The 22,564-nt window shown below is 42.5% G+C and overlaps 1 protein-coding gene and 1 long non-coding RNA gene across 2 annotated transcripts in view; one reads left to right on the top strand and one right to left on the bottom strand.

Moving 5' to 3' along the window:
• LOC107541671 (uncharacterized) overlaps nucleotides 1-11,853 on the bottom strand; it is a 162,909-nt gene extending 151,056 nt beyond the window's left edge. Inside the window, exons 1-2 of the long non-coding RNA XR_001603625.2 lie at nucleotides 11,714-11,853; nucleotides 5,951-6,059 (exon numbers count right to left, since the gene is read on the bottom strand). This is a non-coding gene — a long non-coding RNA (uncharacterized LOC107541671). The remainder of the gene's footprint in view (nucleotides 1-5,950; nucleotides 6,060-11,713) is intronic.
• A 577-nt stretch (nucleotides 11,854-12,430) lies between these two features.
• The window catches only part of CALCR (calcitonin receptor), an 89,133-nt gene continuing 78,999 nt past the window's right edge, over nucleotides 12,431-22,564 (top strand). The window contains exon 1 of the mRNA XM_016218912.2: nucleotides 12,431-12,474. Coding sequence (XP_016074398.1) covers nucleotides 12,468-12,474 — 7 coding nt within the window. The 5' untranslated portion in view covers nucleotides 12,431-12,467. The remainder of the gene's footprint in view (nucleotides 12,475-22,564) is intronic.

The following is a 22,564-nucleotide window of genomic DNA, read 5'->3' as shown; positions in this document are numbered from 1 at the left end:
AAGAAATACAGAAAATCCCTTAACAGCTTTCCATATACCCATCACCTAGATTTGACAAGTGTGAATATTTTGTCACAATTTACTTCTGATTTTTTTAAAGAAATAAATCTCTATCAATATTTCCTAAGTCCCTCTCCCATCTTTTCTCCCTCTCCCTCATCTGAATGATAATACAAACAATAGTAGTATATCTGATTTATGGATGCACCTAAATGTACTAAAAATATAAGGGTTTCTTTTAACAAGGGACTTGACAATGACCAAAAAAAAAATAGATTCCCACAAAATTTGTGAAAACATACTCTAGAATCTAGAGCAGAAAGTGGCAAATTTTTAGAAAAAGCAAGATAGTAAATATTTGAGATCTCTGTTGCAACTACTCAGCTATGCTTTTGTAGTGCAAAAGTGGCCATCCATGATACACAAATGAATGAACATGGCTGTATTCCCATATAATTTTATTGACAAAAACTGATGGCATGCCAGATTTGGCTCACAGGTTGTTGTTTGCCAACCCCGGCACTGGACAGTCTAGATCGAACTATTTATTTTATTAAAGAGTTACCTGAAACACAATTACATATAGAATAAGCTATAGAAATTTCACTGTTCTTATAATAAAGTTGTGATGACTTTTCTAGAAAAGATCAAAATTGTAATAACTTTTTGTAATAACTTTTCTAGAAAAGATCAAAATTGCCCATTCATCTTCCACTTCTTCTATATTGATATAATTTTTAGCTCATGGTGGAATAAAAATGGATTTCCCTGTACTATTTTCCCATACTCACTGTGCCAATGAGCTATAAGTACAAGAGCCACTTGGCAGCTTCTGTGAACTTTCCTTAAAAGAAAGCTGGCATGCACCCTTCAGTGCTTTATCCTTTGCTTCCTGCATCCTGCTGCTCAAAATGTGGTTGCAGTAACTGGAACTCTGTCTTGGCTCATGAGGACATGAGCCTCACTCTAGGAATGGAAGAGCAACAAGTTGGAAGGAGCCCAGGTCTTCAGGGACTTGGTAGGAACAGATCCTATTAGCCACATAATCCCTCAAATGCCCATCTCAGTATACTTTCCGATGAGAGAAATAAATTTTAATATTATGAATCCATGGTTATTGGGGCTCTTGCAGCCGTACCTAATTCCTACTGATGTAACTTGCAGACCTACTCAGTAAGCAATAGGCAAAACCCGCAGGCCCAGCTAGCATCAATATTCTTGTCTAACAGAGAATCCTCCTTTCTCATTCGGATTCTACATTGCTCACTTCTCTCCAGCATGGAACCTGCTAGGGGACTGATCCTCTTTACCCACCTACATAAGGAAGTTATACAATATGTAAAGAAGAATCCATCTCCTCTCTGCAACTGTTGAAAGCATAGATTTAAAATGCTGTACACAGACTTCATCCCTTTTATTTACCTAATTTTGATTTATACTAATACCTATAGCAGGTTCATGCAAATGCTAAAAATTCTGATGTACTTTCTTCTAAATGTTTGTGCCTCTTACTCTGGATAACGGACCCTCATTAGCTGTACTGACAAGCTTCGTTTCTACACAGGCACCACTATAACAATGGCTGATGTTGTTGTTTGTGTTGCCATAGTTATGCCTGGGGAAAAAACAGATTCCAGACTGGGTAAAACCTGCAATGAGTTTTCCTGATGCATGAAAACCATGCAATCTATACTTTGAAATTCTTATCATTATGACCCCCTTTATATGTATATGTGTGCAACTCACCTCTTCCCTAGATCCTAGATGATGACTGAGAGAGGTGAGTTGCAAAGAAAATTACAATCTCAATTTAAATGTAATTTAAAATAAGAGAAAGATAAGAAGATACAATTACTATTTCTAACATGGCAAAACTGGGGAGAAAAGAATCAGTATGTTAATGTTGCTTATCTCTGACTGGTGAAGTTATAGGTGATTTATTTCTTCCTATTTATTTTCTAAATATCCTACAACAAACTTTACTTTTGAAAACAGAAAAAAATTATAATTCAAGTTCCTGCAAGACTCAATTAAATAAAGAAAACACATAGAATGGAAAATATGAGGAAAACCAACACGGCACAGAAATTAAAAGCAAATAATAGAGCAATAGTTCTCATTTATCTGAATTAAAGAAAGGCGACGAAGATATAGCTGCCCAAAACGCAGATGACCCAGTGCTCAGCTTTGCTTGGGTTGGTTTTGGAACACCTGTGCAATTAACCTTCCAGTCTCTTCTCTGAGCCTCCGAACCTCACTCTCATCCTCCGTGACACTGTACCCATCCTGCAGAGCTGCTGAGAGGGCGGAAAGTTGATGGGAAAGCACCTGGATTTCAATTTCTAGCAGATGAATAATCAATTCCTATCATTGTAATAGCAGATGTTCAATCAATTCATGAAATGTTACGTGAGCGTGCACGGTGAGCATCAGTGTTGTGGGGGAAACAAAGATGAACGCAGAAGCCTCCCTGCACCCAAAGATGCCACAGTTGAGTTGGAGGGAAAAGACATGTACTCACATAGTTACAATGCAGTGTTCCTCATGAGAGAGGAACAAAGTACAATGAAGCCCAGGGGCAAATGAAGAAAGGTTTTACAAGGCAGAGTATTCCAATGTAAAAAAGCAGAGGAACATGGTTTGCATAAAAGAAGTGAAAACCCTGAATTTTAGAGTCGGCTGTACCAGCAACTGCATGACCCAGGACAGGGTTACAAACCCTTACGAGTTTCAGATTCATCATTTTCCAATTAGGAGGATTTTCCCAGATGATCTCTAAGGTAACTTCTGCTTTTACAACAAATACTGATACAGTGTTTTGTGCAAGAAGTGATCTAACTCCTTCATAGCTACAGATATAAAGATCGTGTGTGTGTGTGTGTGTGTGTGTGTGCGTATGTGTGATATTATACAAAGGCATACATATGTTTAATCCTCACAGAAACCTTGGGATACAAACACAATTATTATCACTCCCATTTTTCAGCTGAGGAACTGAAGCACAGAGAAAGAAAGTAAATTGCTTAACGTCACAGGACTGGGATTCAAATTCAGGCACTCCCCAGTCAGTACTATTTGAGTGAAGCCTTGAAAGATTTTTAAGATTTTATAAGAAATAATAATTTGCAAAAAGAGAACTGTCCAGAATGGAAACTCACCAAGAGCAAAAGCAGAGAAGCAGGTGAGCAAGGGAGTTTTAAGGAGGCTACACACGATCCTGCTAAGAGCAGGTCCCTGAGTTTAAATACAAGAGTTGGAATATTTATTCATTTTGTGACAGTGATAAAATTACTCTAAGCTTTAATGATCTATAAATTAAGGATAATAACATGTTCCCTGTAAGGTTGAAGTGAAAATTAAATAAGATAGTGCATGTAAAAGGCTAAACACAGTGTCTGGCACATGGTGGGTACCTAATAAATTGAAGCTATTACTATCAATGGATGAAGAGCCTAGTTTGGCCAAAACATGTCAGGTTAAGGTGATAACTGGACAATAATTGGCTACAAAAGTAGTTAAGATACAAGTTGGGGAAGATCTTGAATACCTGGCCAGAAGTTTAGATTTTTTTTTTTTACAGAGTCACTTCAAGTTTCCAAAGAGGGAATTTTGTATGTCTACAGCCAATATTAAACTTGTTCAAGTTTTCTAAGCACTCATTTGCTGGACAGGAGAAAGAGAGTCCTGAGGGAGGATCCTGGGTTAAAATATAAAAAAAAGTATGGAAAATAATACACACCCATTTATTAAAACTCTGGCGCTGACCTCCCAGTTTATGGGGTTGTTAAAGCTTCCAGATAGAAAAATATATTGCTATGTTCTACAAGTGTCCATTTCTTAAAAAGCTAGAATTATAGAGAGGAATCTTTAAATCGGGTATGATTGAACTGCCTTTATTCACTTATCCAAAGTTCAAAGTCAAACCTGGCTTCTCGTTCTGAACAAATAAGGATGGGTCCAGGAAAAAAAGACAGGCAGAAAGAACATATAAACAAAATTTTAAAAGTCTGAATTCAACCTAGTTGAACACTTACAAGTCAAGAATATTTATTTTACCAATAAATATTCAACACATTTTGCTGAACAGTGGCTATGGGCCTCACACTTTGTTAAGGGCTTCACATACTTTATTTCAATTAATCCCCATGGCATGCTCATAGCTAATATTTTGTTATCACCATTTTTCAAACGAGAAAACTAAGACTCAGAGACATTAAGTAATTTGCCCAAATACACAGAGATGTTAAATGGCTTGAACCAGGATTGAAGACCAATCTTGGCTGCACCAATCTTCAGAGCAAATTACTAAAACTACCATCACTACCAGCTCTACCCATATGCTGACCACCACCATGGTGCCACCATAACCACTAGTGCAAGCACCCTCACCGTTATGACTACCAAAACCACCTCCTCCAGCACTACCATCACTATCATCACTATCACCACCACCAAGTCAGCACAAATGCCAACACTACCATCATCAGCATCACCATCGCCTCTGCCACCAGCACCACCAGCAACGTCAACACAACAATCACTCCACGACCACTGCAACCCTCTCCATCACCAGAACCATCTCCACTGCCCCCTCGCACCACCGTCACCACTATTAACACCACAACCACCATCACCACCAATATCACCACTAATAACAAGCACCCCCACCCCCGACATTCCCTTTTGCCTCTAAAGAAGACTAGTTTCCTTTAACCAAATATCCTTCCAGGAAAAATCACTGATGTCCATAAAATCCAAGAGTAAATTTCTTTCCCAACTTCCTCCTACACAAAAGGCATGTCCTCATCAACAATATCCCCCCCCCCCCCCCCCCAGGATGACTGTCCTCAGTATTTCTACTACAGATAATTGCTAAGATATTTCTGAGATCAAAAGGAGCAGACTCAGGCCCATTTCCCACAGTCATGCAGTAATGAATGCATTTTATAACGACTATTTCTAAAGTTAAAAGAAGAATGCTTATAAGATGAAGTACATATTTGAGGGAATGATTCTAAAGCCTTGCTATATAAAGGAGCTTGTTAGAAATGCAGAGTCTCAGGCCTCACCCCTGATGTGATCAATCAGAATCTGCACTTTAACTCGATACCCAGGTGATCTGCTGCACTTTAAAATTTGGGGAGCACTGCCCTAAATTCTTTAATCAAATCTATCATTCTGCATATAGCAGTAAGTGAATTTTTTTTTTTTTGGTCCATCTTTTTTAAGAGCTCGACTCAGACGCACGGGAAACATAACATTTCCTTTTAAATAATACTACCGAACTGTTTTCACAAAGCTGAGAATCTAGCTGGTTCATCACTGAGCGATGCAAATGGAAACACAGGTACCCTTCCTGGGAAAGGGGGGGGAGGCTGCAGTTGCAGGACAGGAAATTTTGAGCGTGTGAGAAAATAATTTCAGAAAAAGGGGTTAAAAATGAGGTGGAATAGGAACAGGCATTTGAAAGAAACAATAACAGAGCGAAAACATTCTTTAAATAGAACAGAAATAAAGAGGCCATGGAAAAATGCTGCCCCCCTTTGAAGTAGAGAAGGGAAAGCTGGTAAAAGCCGACGCTAAGTGGCAGAGGCTGCTAATGAGGTTCTAAGGACGGGTCCTCCCGCCCCTCCCCTTTATATAGTAATTTCTAATCAATTTAGTGCTCTGCAGTCACTTGTAAGAACCACAGCGACCAGAGTAGTTTAAGAATCACCCCTGGGATGAAACACCGGCCTCTCCCAGTCCTTGCTCTCTCCCGGTCCTCTCCCCCTTTACGCAGAAAGTCTCTTTTCTCTTTACAGTTTCCACCTTAGAAACACGTGTGCATCGTCAGCTTTCTCTCGGATGAACCTATGCAATTAAAATCAATTTCTGAGGTGCTTCCAGATGCCCACCGTGGCCCTGTTCGTCGCTGAGAGTGAGGGGATTTTAAGGAATTGGAGCCTACCTGAAGCAGAAGCAGTCCATCCGATCGGGCATCCCTTCGAAACCGGGGTCTCTGTTCTCCCCTTCTGTCTCCTCCCGCCAGCCAAGACTGTGCTGGGTGATTCCAAATTCTACAAAAACATTTTCACACGTGTAAGGTCTCAGTTTTAGCACTTGGGTCAATTGCTTCTCTTCCCGTTTTTATTTTGCCTTTAAAATCGTTTTTTCTTTGTGTTTTCAACTTATTCCATTTTATTTGCTACCCTTTAAATGCCCTGCCCATGAAACATTAAGATCCAAATAACATTCCTTGCTTAAACTAGGAACTGGAAACAGTGTTATAAATGTTTAAACACAATATCCAAAGAAAAGTTGTGTGGACAATATATTCTACTGTTATGCGATTTCATTCATGGTATATTTACCATGTAATTGAAAATGTCACCTCTTATTTTATGCTAAAAAAAGGATAATTCTATTTCTGGGGCACATAAAGCTCTGTGTTTCTAACACTCGCCCACCCACACCAGAGTCTTTTAGTGCCAAAGTATTAGATTTCAGAGAGACGATAACTAGTAAAAACAAATCTCTTCCCAGGCAGAATTAATCCCCTCTCTTCTGAGCTCCCAGGGCACTGTAACACACTTCTGCTGCAGTTCTTTGAATTGTTATTAATTGTTCAAATGGTTTGACTCCTCCATTAGACTATGCCTGGAAGGTAAAAATTCACTGTAATTCAGATGGTGAGGTGTTCAGTTTTTAGTTGGCTGAAACAGAAATTATTTTTTGAAAGATTTCTTTTGGCTGTCATTTAAAAGCATGTGAAACTGTGTAGAATTGCCAATGAAAATAATCTTATGCCTCACTATTTTTTATCTATAACATATATTTTTGTGCTGAGTAATTATTGAATCAAGGTTTGTCTCATACATACACACACACACATACACACACACACGCACACACAGAGATTCTAAGAGGCTGTCTAATAATCTGGACTCCTCAAATCAGTTAACTCATTAAGCATCAGTCTCTGCATCTTTACAATGGGGATGATAATTGTACCTACTTCATAGACCTAAAGTGAGATAATGCATTTAAGTACTTAGTATAATGCATAGCACATAGTAGGTGGTAGGAGTTCAATAAAGCTACTGATTTTTAATCAGAAAAGGGAACGCTAAGAGTCCTAGGTATTAAAGACAAGTTTTACATTCGTTCTGGGTAATGTTGTAAATTGCTGCATTTCAGCCCTCTGCCAACTTATCCTGAGACAGCCCGCGCTGAAAGGCTAGTGCCATGTGAGAATTCTCTCCTAATTTAACTTCATATGGACCAGAGTACTTAAAATTACCACTGCCCCTCTCACGGCGAGCCAAATACCTCCCATCTCCCAGATTCCTGAGCACAGACTAAATGGGAGTAAATTACAGAAAGCCTTTCACAAAAACAGATGCACATCAGAAAGAGTCGATTCCTGAACCAAGTGACATTTGTTTGCATTTAGCGGTGGGTGAAGTGGCACTGCCTGAGATTTTTACTAGGGAGCTCAGGGTGGCTGGCTCCGTCTCACTGGCGTCTCAGCTCCAGGAGAGCCCTCCCTGAGCATCCTCCGGCAGCATTACCCCTGCCTGCTTCCCTGTCCTCTGTCCACAGTTGCGTATCATTGCCAGTATCTGAAGTTAACAACTTATTTCTTATTCTGTTATCCATTTATTCTCCACTAGAATGCAAACTTTTAAAACTCAGTCACTGTTTATTAAATGAATTAATAAATAAATGCATGCATCAATTTGCTTCTGCAGTTTTTCTCCCGGCTCCTGGATTTCCCTCTAGAATTCTCTCTAGAAGCTTAGGAAATACCTGGATATTTCCCAACTTTATCAGGGAGGGAGCAATTAGTTTCCACTGCTACTTACTGGTGCATGCCTCCCCCCACCCCCTCCTACCCTGAGCTATTTATTTATAAAGTTAACAGTTAACCCAAGGGTCGCTTATGGAAGTACAATCCGGCAAGACACTTGCTAGTTTAAGTGGAATTTGTTTTTCCCTGCTAGGAGACATTATGCAGAGGAACACAGATGACGAGAGAAGAGAGACTTACAAGTGCATCAGCTCCTATTTCTGTAAAAGAGGTGGAAAATCTAAGCAGGAGGCTACCCTCAAGAGAGCCTGACCTATCAGGTGGAAGTTCAAATTGTTTCAAAATGAAAATATTCATTTTTCACCACGGCGGATTATTGTCTCTATCATGATGAGGTCTGTAAATCTGTGAAGGGTAATTATATACAGGGTAATCACCAGCTGTTGTCTATTTGGAAGGAGTCTGCAAGAGGAAAAAACAAATGCCCTCCAAGAGATTGTGGCCTTCTTGAGGGTAGGGGCTGCATATTATACTTTTGCCTCCCCCTTGGGTGGCTAGGGCAGTGTGTCGTGGCATAAGGTACTGTTAAACATGCATTAAATTGCCAACAGATACGTATGAAGGATTGGGCTGAATTTCAATGTAAAGAAAACTTTGCTGCTTGGGGAGTTAACTAAAGGTAGATATTGGGTTCCTGAGAGAGACTAGAAATTTTTCCTCTAAACTGTTTTCAAAAGAAAACAAATGAATTTATTTCACTTGATAAGTGATTTTCTTCCAAATAGAACGGAATGACTTTTTTTTTAGCCCCTTCTTTTACATTATCATATATATCAAGAACAAGTTTTAGTAGAGTTCATTTTTAATAACAGGCAATTTCCCTTCCACTCACTGTAATTCAAAAAGTCACTGGATTCTAGGATCATAAATGGCTTTAAAGTGATATTGTCCAAATCCCGGTTGTGCAGATGTAACCCTTGCTCTGGAGAGACAGAGCTGAGAGGTCGCTCTCCTTCCCGTTGTTAGCAGCTGAACTTCAAATTCCCTTCCTCGGCAACGATGATGGACGATTTCAGGACTGAAGTGGAGTTTGCGTTAAAAGGCTGCTTTTCAGTAGCCGAACATGGAAGGCAGGATCTACAATAGAATTCTCTCTAAATTAACACCTGCCCAAACGCAACATTTTTTAAAGATGAAAAGGGGTGAAGTCTCATAAAGATGGAGAATTTTAGCCATAAGCAATCTGAAAATATCAGAAATGGGTGGTTGCCACATCTTAAGGTGGTTATTTTCTAAGTGCCCCTTTAACAAACTAATTTCATGTCAAGATTGATTTGCAAATACAAGCTATCCTATTTGAAGCGTGGCTTATTATAACCAACTTGTCTTAAGGTACTTTTGATTGAGTCACAGAAAGAAACATACCATACTTTTCATCTCAGTGCACACCACACATAGAAGAAACACACGTTTCAAGAAACCAGGCTCACGCTTGTCACAAAAAATGAACTTCACTATTTTCTATTCTACTCCACTTCATTTTTTTAACTGTTGCTTTGTGTCCACTAAGTTGATTTCAGAACCCACGATAGGTCTACATTTCCAAAAACAATGCCAATTCCTCTTACGAAAGCATCCCCAGGTTAATACCCACCCTCCAAAGATCTACAACACCATTTCTACATAGAAAATATTTTGATAGTGTTCAGACAGCAAGAGTTAAATTTCCGTAAATGCCAAGTGCTTCTAACAGGTGCAGAGCCCTTTGGTGTTCAATAAACGTCTGTTGCTGACAAAGTTAATTGTATCCCCTTGAGAGGCCAGAGAGCGTCATCCTTGATCCCACTGCTACTATGTCACCTTCCCTGAAGTCTTCTGCCTACAGAGATTTCCCCCCAATAATCTCTCTAATGCAATGAACACGTTAATCAGCCCGGGTCCCTCATGCTTATACCACATGTGTTCAAGGTTTATAATACACCCGAGCTGTTTTGCCCACTCATTTTGATACTTTGTTTCGTCTCTCAAGTTAAAGTTAAGGGCTGTGCCCTACACATCTTTAGTAGCTTTATGGAAGAGCCCACCCTGCTCTCAGATTACTGGTTGTCAATGGGGATGTAGGATGCCCTGGGATTAACCCCCAAGAGAAAAATCTCCCTGCACCAGCTCTATCGCAGGGCGCAGGGGACAGCAGCACCCTCCGCTCGGCAGAAATCTCCCGATTCAATGTTATTTCCATGATTGGGGCGACAACAGGGAAATTCTCAACGTTTGGCCCCCAGCAGTCGACCGTACGAGGTACTCAAAGACCTTTAATAAGGATCAGCTTGTTTGCCCCCAAAAAGGGTAATTAATGTTTCTAGAGAGAACTCTGGACGGAGGGCAGGCCAGGCGTTGGCAGGCCAGCAGCAGCTGCGGCGCAGGGAGTGCCGAACCCAGGGCCATGCAAAGCACAGAGGGAATGTTCGCACCCAAGTCCCCAATTCAGAAGGTTTCTCCCACAGGTTGTGCTTGGTCACTGGGTGTGTGTGTGAGTGTGTGTGTTCCTCTGCAAGACTCCTCTCCTCATTGCCCAATTCCTTCCCCAGTCGCATTTTTTTACTGCTAACAACAACATCCCCACTTAGATCCCCAGAATCAAGGGCCTGGAGGATATTGCCCTGCGGTGGTGGTGGTTGGGGGGGGGGGGTAGGGTTTGAAGCCCTCTAAGTCACCAGACTGCAGGTGGCAGAGGGTTGGGGGGCTATGGAGAGGAGGCAGAACCTAGAAAAACAAAACCTTGGAAGGTCTGGTGGGAGAGCAGCTCTGCGTCTTACGCTCGGTCCTCTGTTGGGTTCCCCGAAAGCCCCAATCACACAAATCAGGGGTCCCTGAGGTCCCTCTGGGTTGGGGAGTGGGGGCTCCCCTCTGGGCAGGCACACATGCACCTTTTGCCTATCCTAGTAATTTTTGTCCCGGGGAAGAACCGGGGACGGGTGGGTGCCGGCACAGTCCCATTCACGGGCACCTGTCTCCGAGTGCTTAGGAGAAACTCCCGGGAAGTGGGCTGTGCGGCCGGCTGCCTTTCCTTCCGTCCCGTTACGTGGGTATTTCTCTCGCTGAGCACACGGTGTTGGTAGCCCCGCGGGCGCGCGGCCACCTTGCGGTCCCGGGACGCGCGGGAGGCTGCCTTCTGAGCCCAGCGCCAATTGTGCCGAGTTAGGGAAAAAGTGTCCGCTGCTGCCCCGCTCTGCCCAGCGGTGGGCTAGAGGATGCCAAGGGCTGTGTCCTTGGTACCAACTTGCCCTCCTCCCAAGGTGCGGCCAGCGCGGGTCGCACCTGCTCTGAACTCGGGTTGTCCGAGACCCACCTGGCACCAAGCCTTTAGGAGGGCGCAGGGAGGTGTCACAGTCCCCGACGCTGAGTCTGGCTCTCCAGACCCCCTCTTCCCACGCCGTCCTGGCTGCACTCACCCACCCTAAGCTACGGTGCCCAGCACCAGACCCCTGCGTGGAGGGTGCTGTTCCCCCAAATCCAGCCTGCGCCCCCCGCTCGGGACAGCTTGCCTAACTCCGGACGCTCTTCCAAGGCTTGGGGACCCCCGTGGCCCCTCTTCTTACCTCCTGCCTCCAGGCTCCCTTTCTTGCCTCCTGTCTGCGCCCAGCTGCTAGCCAAACGTTTCCCCACCCATCCCCGTCCCACTTGCACTACCTTGCCCACTCCTGACGCTCTCCAGAGGCTCCCAGGTGGTGCTGTCCCCCGAGTCGTGGCTGAAGGAGCCGGGGTGGCTCGGTCCCCCGGGGTGGGTCCTTTGGGAAACTCACCTCCCTCTGGAATTTGCATCCTCGGGGGAGGGGACAGGGCTCCGAGACAGCCGTCTCCGGGGCGGGAAAGAATCTCCTACACCAGACCGTCGCCCCCCGCCCACCCTTGCCTCCCTACCTAAGCTCTAACTCGGGTTCCTCTCCTGCTTCCCGCGTGTACGCCGCGTTTGGGTCTCCGGGACTGGTGGGGTGAGTCCCAGCCGGGACTGGAGCGAGGCAGCCGCGGGCGCAGCCCCACGCGCGGGCCGGGGCCGGAGGGGCTGGCGCGGAGGCGCACGGAGCTCTCGGGCTCGCCGCTCCCTCTCCAGGGACCGGAAAGGGCTGGCGGGGGCGGAGGGGCCGGGGGGGCGGAGGAGGGGGGGCCGGCGCTCATCAATTCCGCAGCCACCTCCTCTGCAGCAGGAGGGGGAAGGGGGTGGAGGGAGAGGCGGGAGGGGTGGGGCGGGAGTGCGGGCGAGGAGACTCTATAAGTAAGGAGAAGTTTGCGCACTGCTCACAGCTGCCCGAGGAAGGGAAGGCGCCAGGAAGGTGAGCCTCTTGGACTTTGGGGAGCTGGAGCTAAGGCAAGAGGGGAAGCAGTTGCCTTTTAGCCTGTAATACAAGCTGGGACCGGGTTTAAAGCATCACTTAAGGCAGAATTAAAGTGTCAGGGAATCGGGAGGGAGGCAGGGGAAGGAGGGCTCAAGACTAACGCAGTGTGCTCTCATTTCGAATTAGGAAAGGCAGCCCCCCAAGATTCTGGGTGGGCTGCTCCGCTTGGCCCGCGGACCTTCCCGGGTTGGAGAGGTGCGCTCCGTCCGCGCCTCGCCCTGCGCCTGACATCGGGGGTCACCACCTTCTGCTGAGCTGTGCCCCAGCCGCCCGGCGCAACCATGCGAAGTAAGGAGGGTCTGGGAATGAGCTTTGGGGTGTTCCCAGGGATGGTTGACAGTGGGGGTGTCCGAGGTCCCTTGATTTGTTCTGTTTTTATTGCAAAAGCGCTGTCCGATTGTGGTGTTTGAGGTTCTGATGTGGGTTCAGCTTAGTCCCATCTGCTCCACTTTATTTGCCCTTGATTAAAGGAAAGAGTCCTGGGAAGGTGCTATGACTTACAGGTTTCCTATTGGAAAGCCCTCTGATTTTTTCGGTGACTTTTATTATGTTGTTAATATGATTTTCCCCTCAAAAGTTTTATTCTCCAACTTATTGGGTATGGAAATGATGGGGCTGAAAGTGGTGGGTTTTCCCCCAAAGGTGTTTATGGACTAAGAAACAGGTGATGTGGGCATCTGTGTGGTGCGTCATGGCTGTTCTGGACATTGGGAATGACTGCAGTGGTGAATGGGGCTGCTTGTTAAGTCATGTTTTACGGAGAGTTATTTTCCAACAATCATTTATGCATAGCAGCCATTCTTTACACCTATTAGGGAAGTATGTTGTGTGCAGAGTTTCCAAAGGATACTCTTTTTTTCACGATGCTCTTTCCAAGCTGAGGGGGGAAAGGCATCAAGGAAAGCTCTAACAAATTAATTCTTCCTCCGAAAACATACATCTCTCTCCAGGCCCAAGAAAGGCCGATCGAAGTCAAAAATCAACAGTCCAGTTAGATTTTTAACCCATTATTCAGGCTTTATTTGGAAAATCTATCAGGTTCTAGCTGAAACCTTTAACCTAATAGTGTATGGTCTAGGCAAGACTGGAAGACGGGTCTTCAGGAGACCCTCAGGATGTGGTGGCTGTGGTTAACCTGAACCGAGTCATCTATTCAAGGCTATTTGTTGAAATTATTGGGTGATTGAAAGTGAAATGTTCAAAATAAACCAAAGTGTGACCGAAACTAATCTTTAAAGAGCAGAGTGTCCATGTTTTAGGGTGTCTTAGGTGATAAGAGGAAGTAGATATTTTGTGCACTTGGACCACTTTGGCTTACCATTAAAGACAATGTAGGACTGAATGCACTGAGTGGCATGGAATTGATCAAATATCATTTGTAATAGCCTTTTGCAAAAGGACTCAGCTTTAAAATTCAAAGTTGCTGGTTCTCTTCACTAGCATTATGAGAGGAACCAAGGTGATTAGATTTGCAAAACATCTTTGCCGTTTAAGTCAGTATTCTCGGAGGGCACTGATTTCTACTCAATATTTTAACAAAGCTCAAAACATCCTTTATCCGGGATGTGTTTGAGTTCTATGCTTCTGATCTACAGTTAATTTTAGGAACTCTAGCTGCAAGAATAATATCCAGTCATATTATAAAGTGTTCTAAGATTATTTATTGACTGCCCCGGCATACTGAGCATGGTAAACATGAAATCCTTATAACTTACTCATAAGAACACATAAATAATCTCAGAGTTGTATTGTTTTTATGATGCTTGGAGTTGAAGAAAATTAGCTGATATAAATTCGACCTCTGTTTCCCATTTTCTTGTGTTTTTCGGAACTCCAGGTAATGAATGATGATGGGTAGGTAAAGATAAAACGTGCTTCAATTAGTTAAAGAACTGGGGCTAAGTCTTAGCATAGGAGTGCCGGTGCAACTCTGCTCTTGGTGGATGTCTCGGACTCTTTCAATGTTGACATGAATGAAGATATTATCTATTGTTGGCTTTTATTAGAGTAAAAACAAAATGGAAATAGGAGACCGGTGATATTTTCACTGATGACCTAAACCAGTGTTCTCAACTCGGGCTGCAAATTTAAATCAATGGAAGAACTTAAAAAATAAATGGATGCCCAGACCCTACCCTACCTGAAACAAATTAAATCAGAATATCTGATGAAAGGGTCTTTATTTTGATATTTTAAAAAATATGATTGTAACGTGCAGCCATAATTGGGAACCACCGGCCGAGATGGCTCCCATCGGATTTGGTAGAGCCTGTTAATGTCGGAGGGTCTTAGTGAAAATAAATGCTGTGTGTTCTACTGTCTGCCTGATTTTTTTTTTCTTTAAAAAAGTGTATACCTTGATTTCCCAATTAGAAGAAAGATATTTTTTGTCCTTTTTGGGTAGATGTTTAAATCATAACAGCTTCTGGGGGAGAAAAATTTTTTTCTCCAGAAAACACTCTATTGAATTTGAAGCTTATTTGACTGTCTAGAAAATGCTTCAGTAAATTAAGTGTACCTTTAGGAGATGTTGGAAATAATGCTTAATGAAACACGGAACCTGACCTTATTTTGCTAAGACCTGCATGGTGTGTAATGTGTAAATTTGTACCCTTTTGAAAGGAGAGAAGAAGAAAAACAGTACCCTTCTCCTTGGCAGACCAACTAACAGATCCCGGGTGCCGACTATGTTCTAGAATTTTCACATAAATTATTTATTTAAAGCTTACAATAGCTTTGTGAGGTACCAGCTATTATTCTGATTTATGTATGAGGAAATTAAGGACCCAGTAGGTTAATGGACTTGCTCAAAGCCACAAACCAAGTACATTTAATATGTGTTTGAATCCAAGTCTTCTTGTTCTAAGTTCAATATTATAATAAAATATATACTTATTATACATATTTTATGTATTTAAATTTAAGGACAGAATTTTTCCCCCCGAAAAAAGAAGTATTGGTTAAGAGCACAGATTCTGATGTGGCTCTGCTTGGGTTTTATGCCCGACTCCATCTCTTTCTAAGAAGCTGTGGGATTGGGGGCAAATAGGGTAACCTTTCCTTAATTTCCTTTGTAAAATGAGGATTTTCTAATGAGAATTAAACGTGTTAATATTTGTAAATCATTTTCGGTAGGTGCCTGGTGCATAGTAGGTTTTATGTAAGTGTTATATTTATTAAAATGTCATTTATTCAAAAGTGTTTTTGATTGTTTATTATATGCCAAGAATTGCATTACGCCTGATGTTACATAGAAAAATAAGACATGTCCCAACCTTCAAGGATTTTGTGTCTAATTAAGACTGACCAATATACAAATAATCATTCCACTCAGGAATGAGATTTTCTTCCACTTTAATTATAATTAAAAGCATTATTTTCTGTGACAACTGTGTGCTTTTCAATATTAATATGATCTTCCCGAAGTCCCTATGATGAGAATTATAAAACCAATTGGTAATAACATGTTGTCACAATGGTATTAACTTCTTTTCAATTCTACTATCAAAATACACAAAATAATATTCAAATATATTTCTGACTTTACTTTAGGGGTTTAGAAAACTGGTAACGTGGAAAGGTTTTGGGTCTTTAAAATTTTATTTTCAAGGTGAAGAGTTTCAGGGGGAAGAATTGGTAGAAAATGTCATCAGAATCTATTCCTAAATGCAGTTTTCTTGAATCGGTTACTGAAAAGAATGTGGTCTGGAACATATATTTTTTTTTAATAGAAAGCAAATTAATTTTAGGGTAGGAAGTGTCCATCGAGGAGTACAATTAAAGGGCTCTAATCAGGACTGGCTTGACAAAACCCTACCTCATAGGAGCTGGCTCGGCTTCTTCCACTGGGCTGCTGCTCGCTATTGCACGATACCTCCAGGGTACCTGTGTCACCTGAGGTATAAGATTCTGTCTGTCGAAATGAAAAGCCTCTCATTATTAAAAAAAAAAAAAAAAATAGCATAGGGATTGCTATTCTTTGTAAAAGAATAACACAGACATCCTAAAACTATGGAGCTATTTTCCAATGAAATAAAGGACTTGGCTCGGTGAAACATGTTCTGTTTTTGTAGTTACTATTTATCCATTCCATTTCATTAAAATCTCTGCTTGCAAATGTCTGTCTTTCTTTTCCCTTATCAAATCTCAAACCTATTCCCAGTTTTTTCCCCATGGGTGCCTCATCTTTTCACTGCCACCCCTCCCGTTTAAGCTTTTATTACCTTTTACAAAATACTTAAATATTCTCCAAATACCTGGTCACCTTCAGACTCTGCGCTGCACTTGGTGTTACGCAACATGGGCAGCCATGCTTTCCAAGCTCCCATTTTTGTCACCCTCTGTTCACCTTTATTCGGTGATGGCCGGGCAACCGAAGACTTAGAACAAGCCTTCAGCCTGGCGTTGAAGATTTTCGTGATATAATTCCCATTTCATCTTTCTCATCTAAGCCAGATAGCAAACCTCAACAGCTAATTCCAGGCCTGAAGCCTCAGTGACGCAGCAGAAATTGACTCCAGGTCCAGAGCCCATCCTTCACTTTCAACCTTTATGCCCTGGCCTGTCAACCTCAGTTTGTGTCGCATTGCCTCCACATTGGGGCGTGTGACAGGGGAGAGGGCTTCCCATTAGTTGCGGGACTGCTTTGCTTTAGAATTGGTTTCTTCCCAAAACCCTAGGCCCAGTCCCTGCCTTACATTTGCAGAAGTCAGCGTTTCACATCTTCCCTTCCTCCACCCTCCAGAATGTGTTATTCACCATTCACCCACAACACAGCCAACAGATTTCCATTCTTACGGCTTTGCTCATATTTTAAAACTCAATAAATATTTACTAAATGCCTATTATGTCCTAGTCGGGGGATATTGTGACAAATTACAGCTCCTGGTTTCGTGAGGACTGGAGGAGACAGACAGACCCATAGACCATGACACACCCGTGTGGTAAGTGCCGCAGCAGAGAAATGCCACCAGTTCTCTGGAAGCAGGAACTGCAAGGAGCTGGGCATCATCTGGAAAGCTTTTCGGTGAAGGTGACCCTAAAGGGGACACGATTCAGCGTTGAACAGACAAGACGGAATGAGGAGGGGGAGAGACGAAGTGTGCCACAGGCAGGACACCAGTCTGTAAAAAGCCCTGGAGACTTGAAACAACAAGTCTGATTTGGGGATGTCCCAGATATTTTAGTTGGTCCTGAGGTCTACAGGGCACCCTTTACAAAGGGTTTGCAAGCCTGCAGGGCTGAAGGGTTTGCATTTTATCATGAAGACAATGGGGGTCGTGGAAAGAGTTAAAGTAAGGGGGCTGAAGTCATCAGACCTGCCATTCCTGTAGAGCACTCTGGAGGGAAAGTAGGAGAAATAATAGTCTGAAACCAGGAGCCTTTTGCAGTAACAGGGGAGGAATAATTAGCATCACCTTGCTGGAGATAGGAAAGGAAAGAACACAAATTATTGTCAGGAAATGGCTGACGGTGTGATCAATTCCAGGTTTCTTTCACAGATAGTAGGAGAGATGGATATCGTTCAGGTAGCCCAGACAAGGACTATTTTAGGGAAGGAAGATAAAGTATTTAATTTGGAACATGATGCCTTTGGTTTATTCATAGCAGGATGTCCAGTAGAAGTTAGTACAGAAATTTGTGACTCAAGAAAGAGTTCTGTACTAGAAATACAGATTTGGGAAAAGTGTGTAGCAATAGATAACTTCGCCTTTGAAAAAGTAAAAACAAAAAACAAAAAAAAAGAAAGGAAGGAAGGAAAAAAAAACAAAGGCAGAAAATTAAAAAGAAAAGACAGAACCCTGGGAACACCAATTTTTTTTAAAAGGGAACAGTTAGAAAACAAGCCTGCAAAAAACGGCAGCGATGAAAGGCTAGATGAAAGAAACACCAGAGAAAGCACTTTTATGGAAGCCAGGGGGAAGAAAGGCGGCACCCAAACAGGGTGTTACAAGTAAATCAAGTAGGGTAAGGAATCAGAGACCACAGTTGGATTTAATGAAGAACAATTTCAGTAGTGGGTTTGGTGTGTGCTGAGGAATAAATACGTGAAGAAATGCAGACACTGAAGGTACACAAAATTTTCAATCAGTTTGACACGCACCCCTTACGTTATCTCCACTTTTTTAAACCTTACAAAGCCCTCAAGTTTAACTTACAGGCTGCCTCCTTCTTTTGGCCTTACCTGCATAGCTGATGGCCCCCCAAGCAAGAGGCACTCCCACATCCTAATATCTCTTTCCCTAGAGCTTCCAAAGACACTTGTGCACACCTGTGTGTAGAAAGCATTCGTCCCTTTTGTCATTCATTCATTCATTGAAATAAACTCTCCATCTCTTTATTATAATAGCGTATTGGGGAAAAAAATATGGGTTGTGTTAAACCCCCACCTTCAAGGATTGCAATCTAGACATCGCAGCATTACAGCGTCCAAATATTTCTCAAAATGTATGTGCGCTCCAAAGTTGCACGGCTGAATTTCTCAGGGAAACATACCAATTTGGGATCATAAATTATACCATTGGATGCTTGTCTTACGGCACTTTATTCTCTCCTTTTGGTTGTGGATATCTGTTAATTTTTATTTCCCTACCCGAGTATAAAGGACAGATGCCCTCCTTTGATTCCGTATTCCCCAGCACGCGCAGGAGGCCTTCTCTTAGTGAAATGAGCTAAGCTTCCCTGCATGTGGCCGTATGTATTGTGCTTTTTTGGCCTTAATCATTTTTGTCACATTGAGGCTTACATTTTTCCTCTTTTAAGATATCAACTAGCCGTTGCCCCAGAGACTTCAGCCCCTTCTCTGTGCTACTTCCTCTAAATCAATAATTCATTCACATTTCTTACACCCGCACTCTTATTTCCAGTGTCAGTGTGGCTTGAGGAGCCAATTCTGTTTTCTTGAGCAAGCCTTTAAAACGTAGCTTACATATTCAGAACATAGCACCCAGTTTAAGCATGCGGAACGACTTTCCATCAGCCCCTCGACACTTTCTTAATCACAAAGTATAGACCCCTACTTCTCCCCTGCCTCTTACGCTAGGCCGAAGCTAGCTCAGTGGTATTTATAGGTGTTATAGGCAGGAAAACAAACAGGACTTTCCTTCTCATGTTCTCAATATGGACCAGAGCCCTGGAAGCAATTAATCCTAAATCATTTGAATTACCAATCAGCAAGCTAATACTTCCTAGACTTTAGAAACGTAACTAAAATAATAATAAAAACAACTAGAATTGTCCCTGGCCAGGTGGCTCAGTACATCACCCCAAAAGTTTGAGGTTTCGATTCCCAACCAGGGCACGTACCTAGGTTATTGTTTCGATCCCCGGTTGGGGTGCAAAAGGGAGCCAACTGATTGATGTTCCTCGTTTCTCTTTCCCTCCCTCTCTCTCTCTTTCTGTCTCTAAAAAAGCAATAAACATATCCTCGGGTGAGAATTAAAAGAAAAAAAATAAAACAGCTACGATTCATTGAGCCCCTACTGTGTCCTGCATACAACAATGCTCAGTCACTTCTCATGACAGTCCTATGGGATGTTATCAAGCCCATTCCACAGATGAAGAAATAGAGGCTCAGAAAGCTTGCGTTACTCTCCAAGGCTCACGTTATCTCTGAAGCGATGAGCTAGAACTCAAATCTAAATTTGCCTGATGCCAAAAGGCTAAGCTCATTCCACTCCTGCATCAAATGACATTTTGGTGGTGGCTTAGAGAAATTTTTATTATCATTGATATATATTGTCTTGAATGATTAGAGCCTTTACTTACAGATGAAATTAGGAGCCCCTTTCCATGGACTTTTAAGCTGATATTTCTGGAGGCTTTAAGCTCATCTTTTCAACTCAACGGGACTGTAGGAGCTGGGCTATACTGAGAATCAAAGCGCAGCCTTTTGGAATGGCCTGAAATAGTCCAGGCTCGTGCTGTATGTCAAGTGGACATTCTAGGTAGCTACGTACATAAGCAGGAACTTTTTGCACAGCAATAAAAAAGGTAAAATGTGATAACCTCTGACCCAAATCTATTTCTATTAAGTAGATGTAAAATGAATTTATTGTAAACAGATATGAATTTGGTGTCAGCCTAATACAAAAACTTTATTTATTCTTTCCTGGGATCTAAAAGTAACAGCACTTATCCCAGGACTATCCTATAAAAAAAAAAAATCTCTATTTGGTAATAATGTTCCAAGGAAAGTTCTGCCCTTTGAGGACATTTCTTCTCTTGAAAGGTGTTCACAGGTCAACTTGGGCAACAGGGGGAAAAGAAAGGCAAATTGCGCTAAAGCCAAATTTAAATTTCAAATGGACTTGGCTCATACATTAATAAACCCAAGCTTTGGCATAATTATTTGTTTCCAACCTTTCGTCTTACAGACAGAATTATTGCAAGCATGAAGGCTTATTGTAGAAAGCGTCGATGTCTTACAGACATTGAGAGGGGATCTCTTTAGCCCAAGATTCAAAGATGTTCGAGGCACAGATACCTCAATAATGCAAATTGCTTTAGCACTTCGTCCTTGGACCCCCGCACAGGGCTAAAAGGTCAGGACAATATTAGAACACTTTTTCATTCCTAACATCATACAGACTGCAAAGGTGGCGTAAGGCCAAACCCCAGCAAAGCGGAGAGCGATAGCTGTTGCTCGAGGGCCAATTCAGGAAAAACAAGAATTTACTGAGTTACGTTGTTTCCCACTCAAAATGAAAATAACTTTATTGCCTCTAATGAGAAAAATATATATTCTTGAAAATTAGATATATTAATTTAGTGAATAGAAAGTTAATAGAAAATTGGATTTTTTTTTAGCTACTAAAATTTTAATAATCTGGGCAAATTCGTGAAGTAGCGACTTGGCATCAGCAGCTATCAAAACTAGAAGTTACAGTCTCATCGAGCTGCACGTTAATTTGTTGAAGAGGCATTTCTAGCATTTGAGATGATCCCATACATTTTCTTGATAACTAGTATTTTACCCTTAGTATTGATCAGGAGTCCAGTGCTTTCATTAAAGAGGAGACTGAAGCAGAGGTGACGTATTTCGCCGCCAGCAGGTAACAGTGCTGCCATGGGAATTGCAGCCCTCTGACTCCACATCCAGTGCTCTCCCTTAAGAGTGAGCAAAGAAGCAGGGAATCGTGAGCATTTGCAGAAAAATATTTGCATGAATGTACTTTTAGATGACCATGAGGAGAGTGAAACATGTAAATAAGAGTGGCCCTGGACTACATTGCTTAAGAGACAGAACCTACCTCTGGTGTCTCTTATTTCCCAAGCACCTGCCACTCATAGTATTCCCATTTATTGCAGAACCCTGCTTTCCTGAGGAAAAAGCCCCATGGCTTGAGTCTTCTCACAATCTCCACTTCAGCTACCTTTGCCCACCAAAATCAATTGCTTTTTTTAAAAACCCTATTACTACAAACCCTGCTGTCTGCAAGTAATGCAGTAGGGAGATGAGCTCTTATTTACATCAGGGGAAAAACATTTGCGTTATCGATGATTCAGGAGGTAATTCTGGAACTTACGTTTCCTGAAGTGTGTTCTGCGATCAAATCACTTTAGATGTTTATTCCCAAACTTTATGCAACACGTAAGCCTAGTAAAAGCTGTGAGAAGTCTGCTTTGCCGCATACCCACCGCCCATAATGTAGCCCAACTACTCCAACTGCCTCTTATTTGACCTTCTCAGTAGCCCTTCCGCCCTCGCGGACACATTCTCTGCTGGCACCTAAGCGAGCTCCTAAAATGTAAATCAGGTCAGGCTTCCCCTCTGTGTGCAGCAATTTAACATGGCCCGGCCACGCTCACACAGTCCCCACCATAGCCTCAGGTTCCCCTGTGACCTGGCTGTCACGACCTGTCGCTCCAGCCTCGCCTGCCTGGGCCTCTCACCCACCACCCTGATCAGGCTCCATTCCCTGGAACATGCCTCGTCCTTTCCTCCGACCACGATGCTCTTTCCCTCGTTTTCACGTCTAACTGCTTCTCCTACTTCAGGCCTTGGCCTACACGCCACTGCGTCAGAGGCGAATGCACTTCTGCAGTATTTGCGGCCCTGCCAACCTCTATCTCAGTTCCTTGTTTATTTCCTTCATAGTAATTAATACAGTTGGAAATCATTGTGTGTGTCTCTGTCTTTTCTTTTTTTATCACCTGCATTGGAATATAAATTCCATGAGGTCTGTCTTGTTGACTCTTTTGATTTCTAACACTCAATAAATATCTAGGTAATGAATGAAGAAATACAAGCATTCAATCCTGTCCTAGCCACAGCATTTCTCAATGTTCGTGACCATAAGACTCTTTTGTGGTACACCTACTCTTAAATCTTTGGGAAATCTGCCTTTTCTGAAATAAAGTTAAGTAATAACAGGCA

This window comes from Miniopterus natalensis, chromosome 10 (genome assembly GCF_054644295.1).
Source record: "Miniopterus natalensis isolate mMinNat1 chromosome 10, mMinNat1.hap1, whole genome shotgun sequence".
NCBI lineage: Eukaryota > Metazoa > Chordata > Mammalia > Chiroptera > Miniopteridae > Miniopterus > Miniopterus natalensis.
Note: the sequence above shows the minus strand (reverse complement) of the source record. Positions and strands in the feature narration are given on the sequence as shown.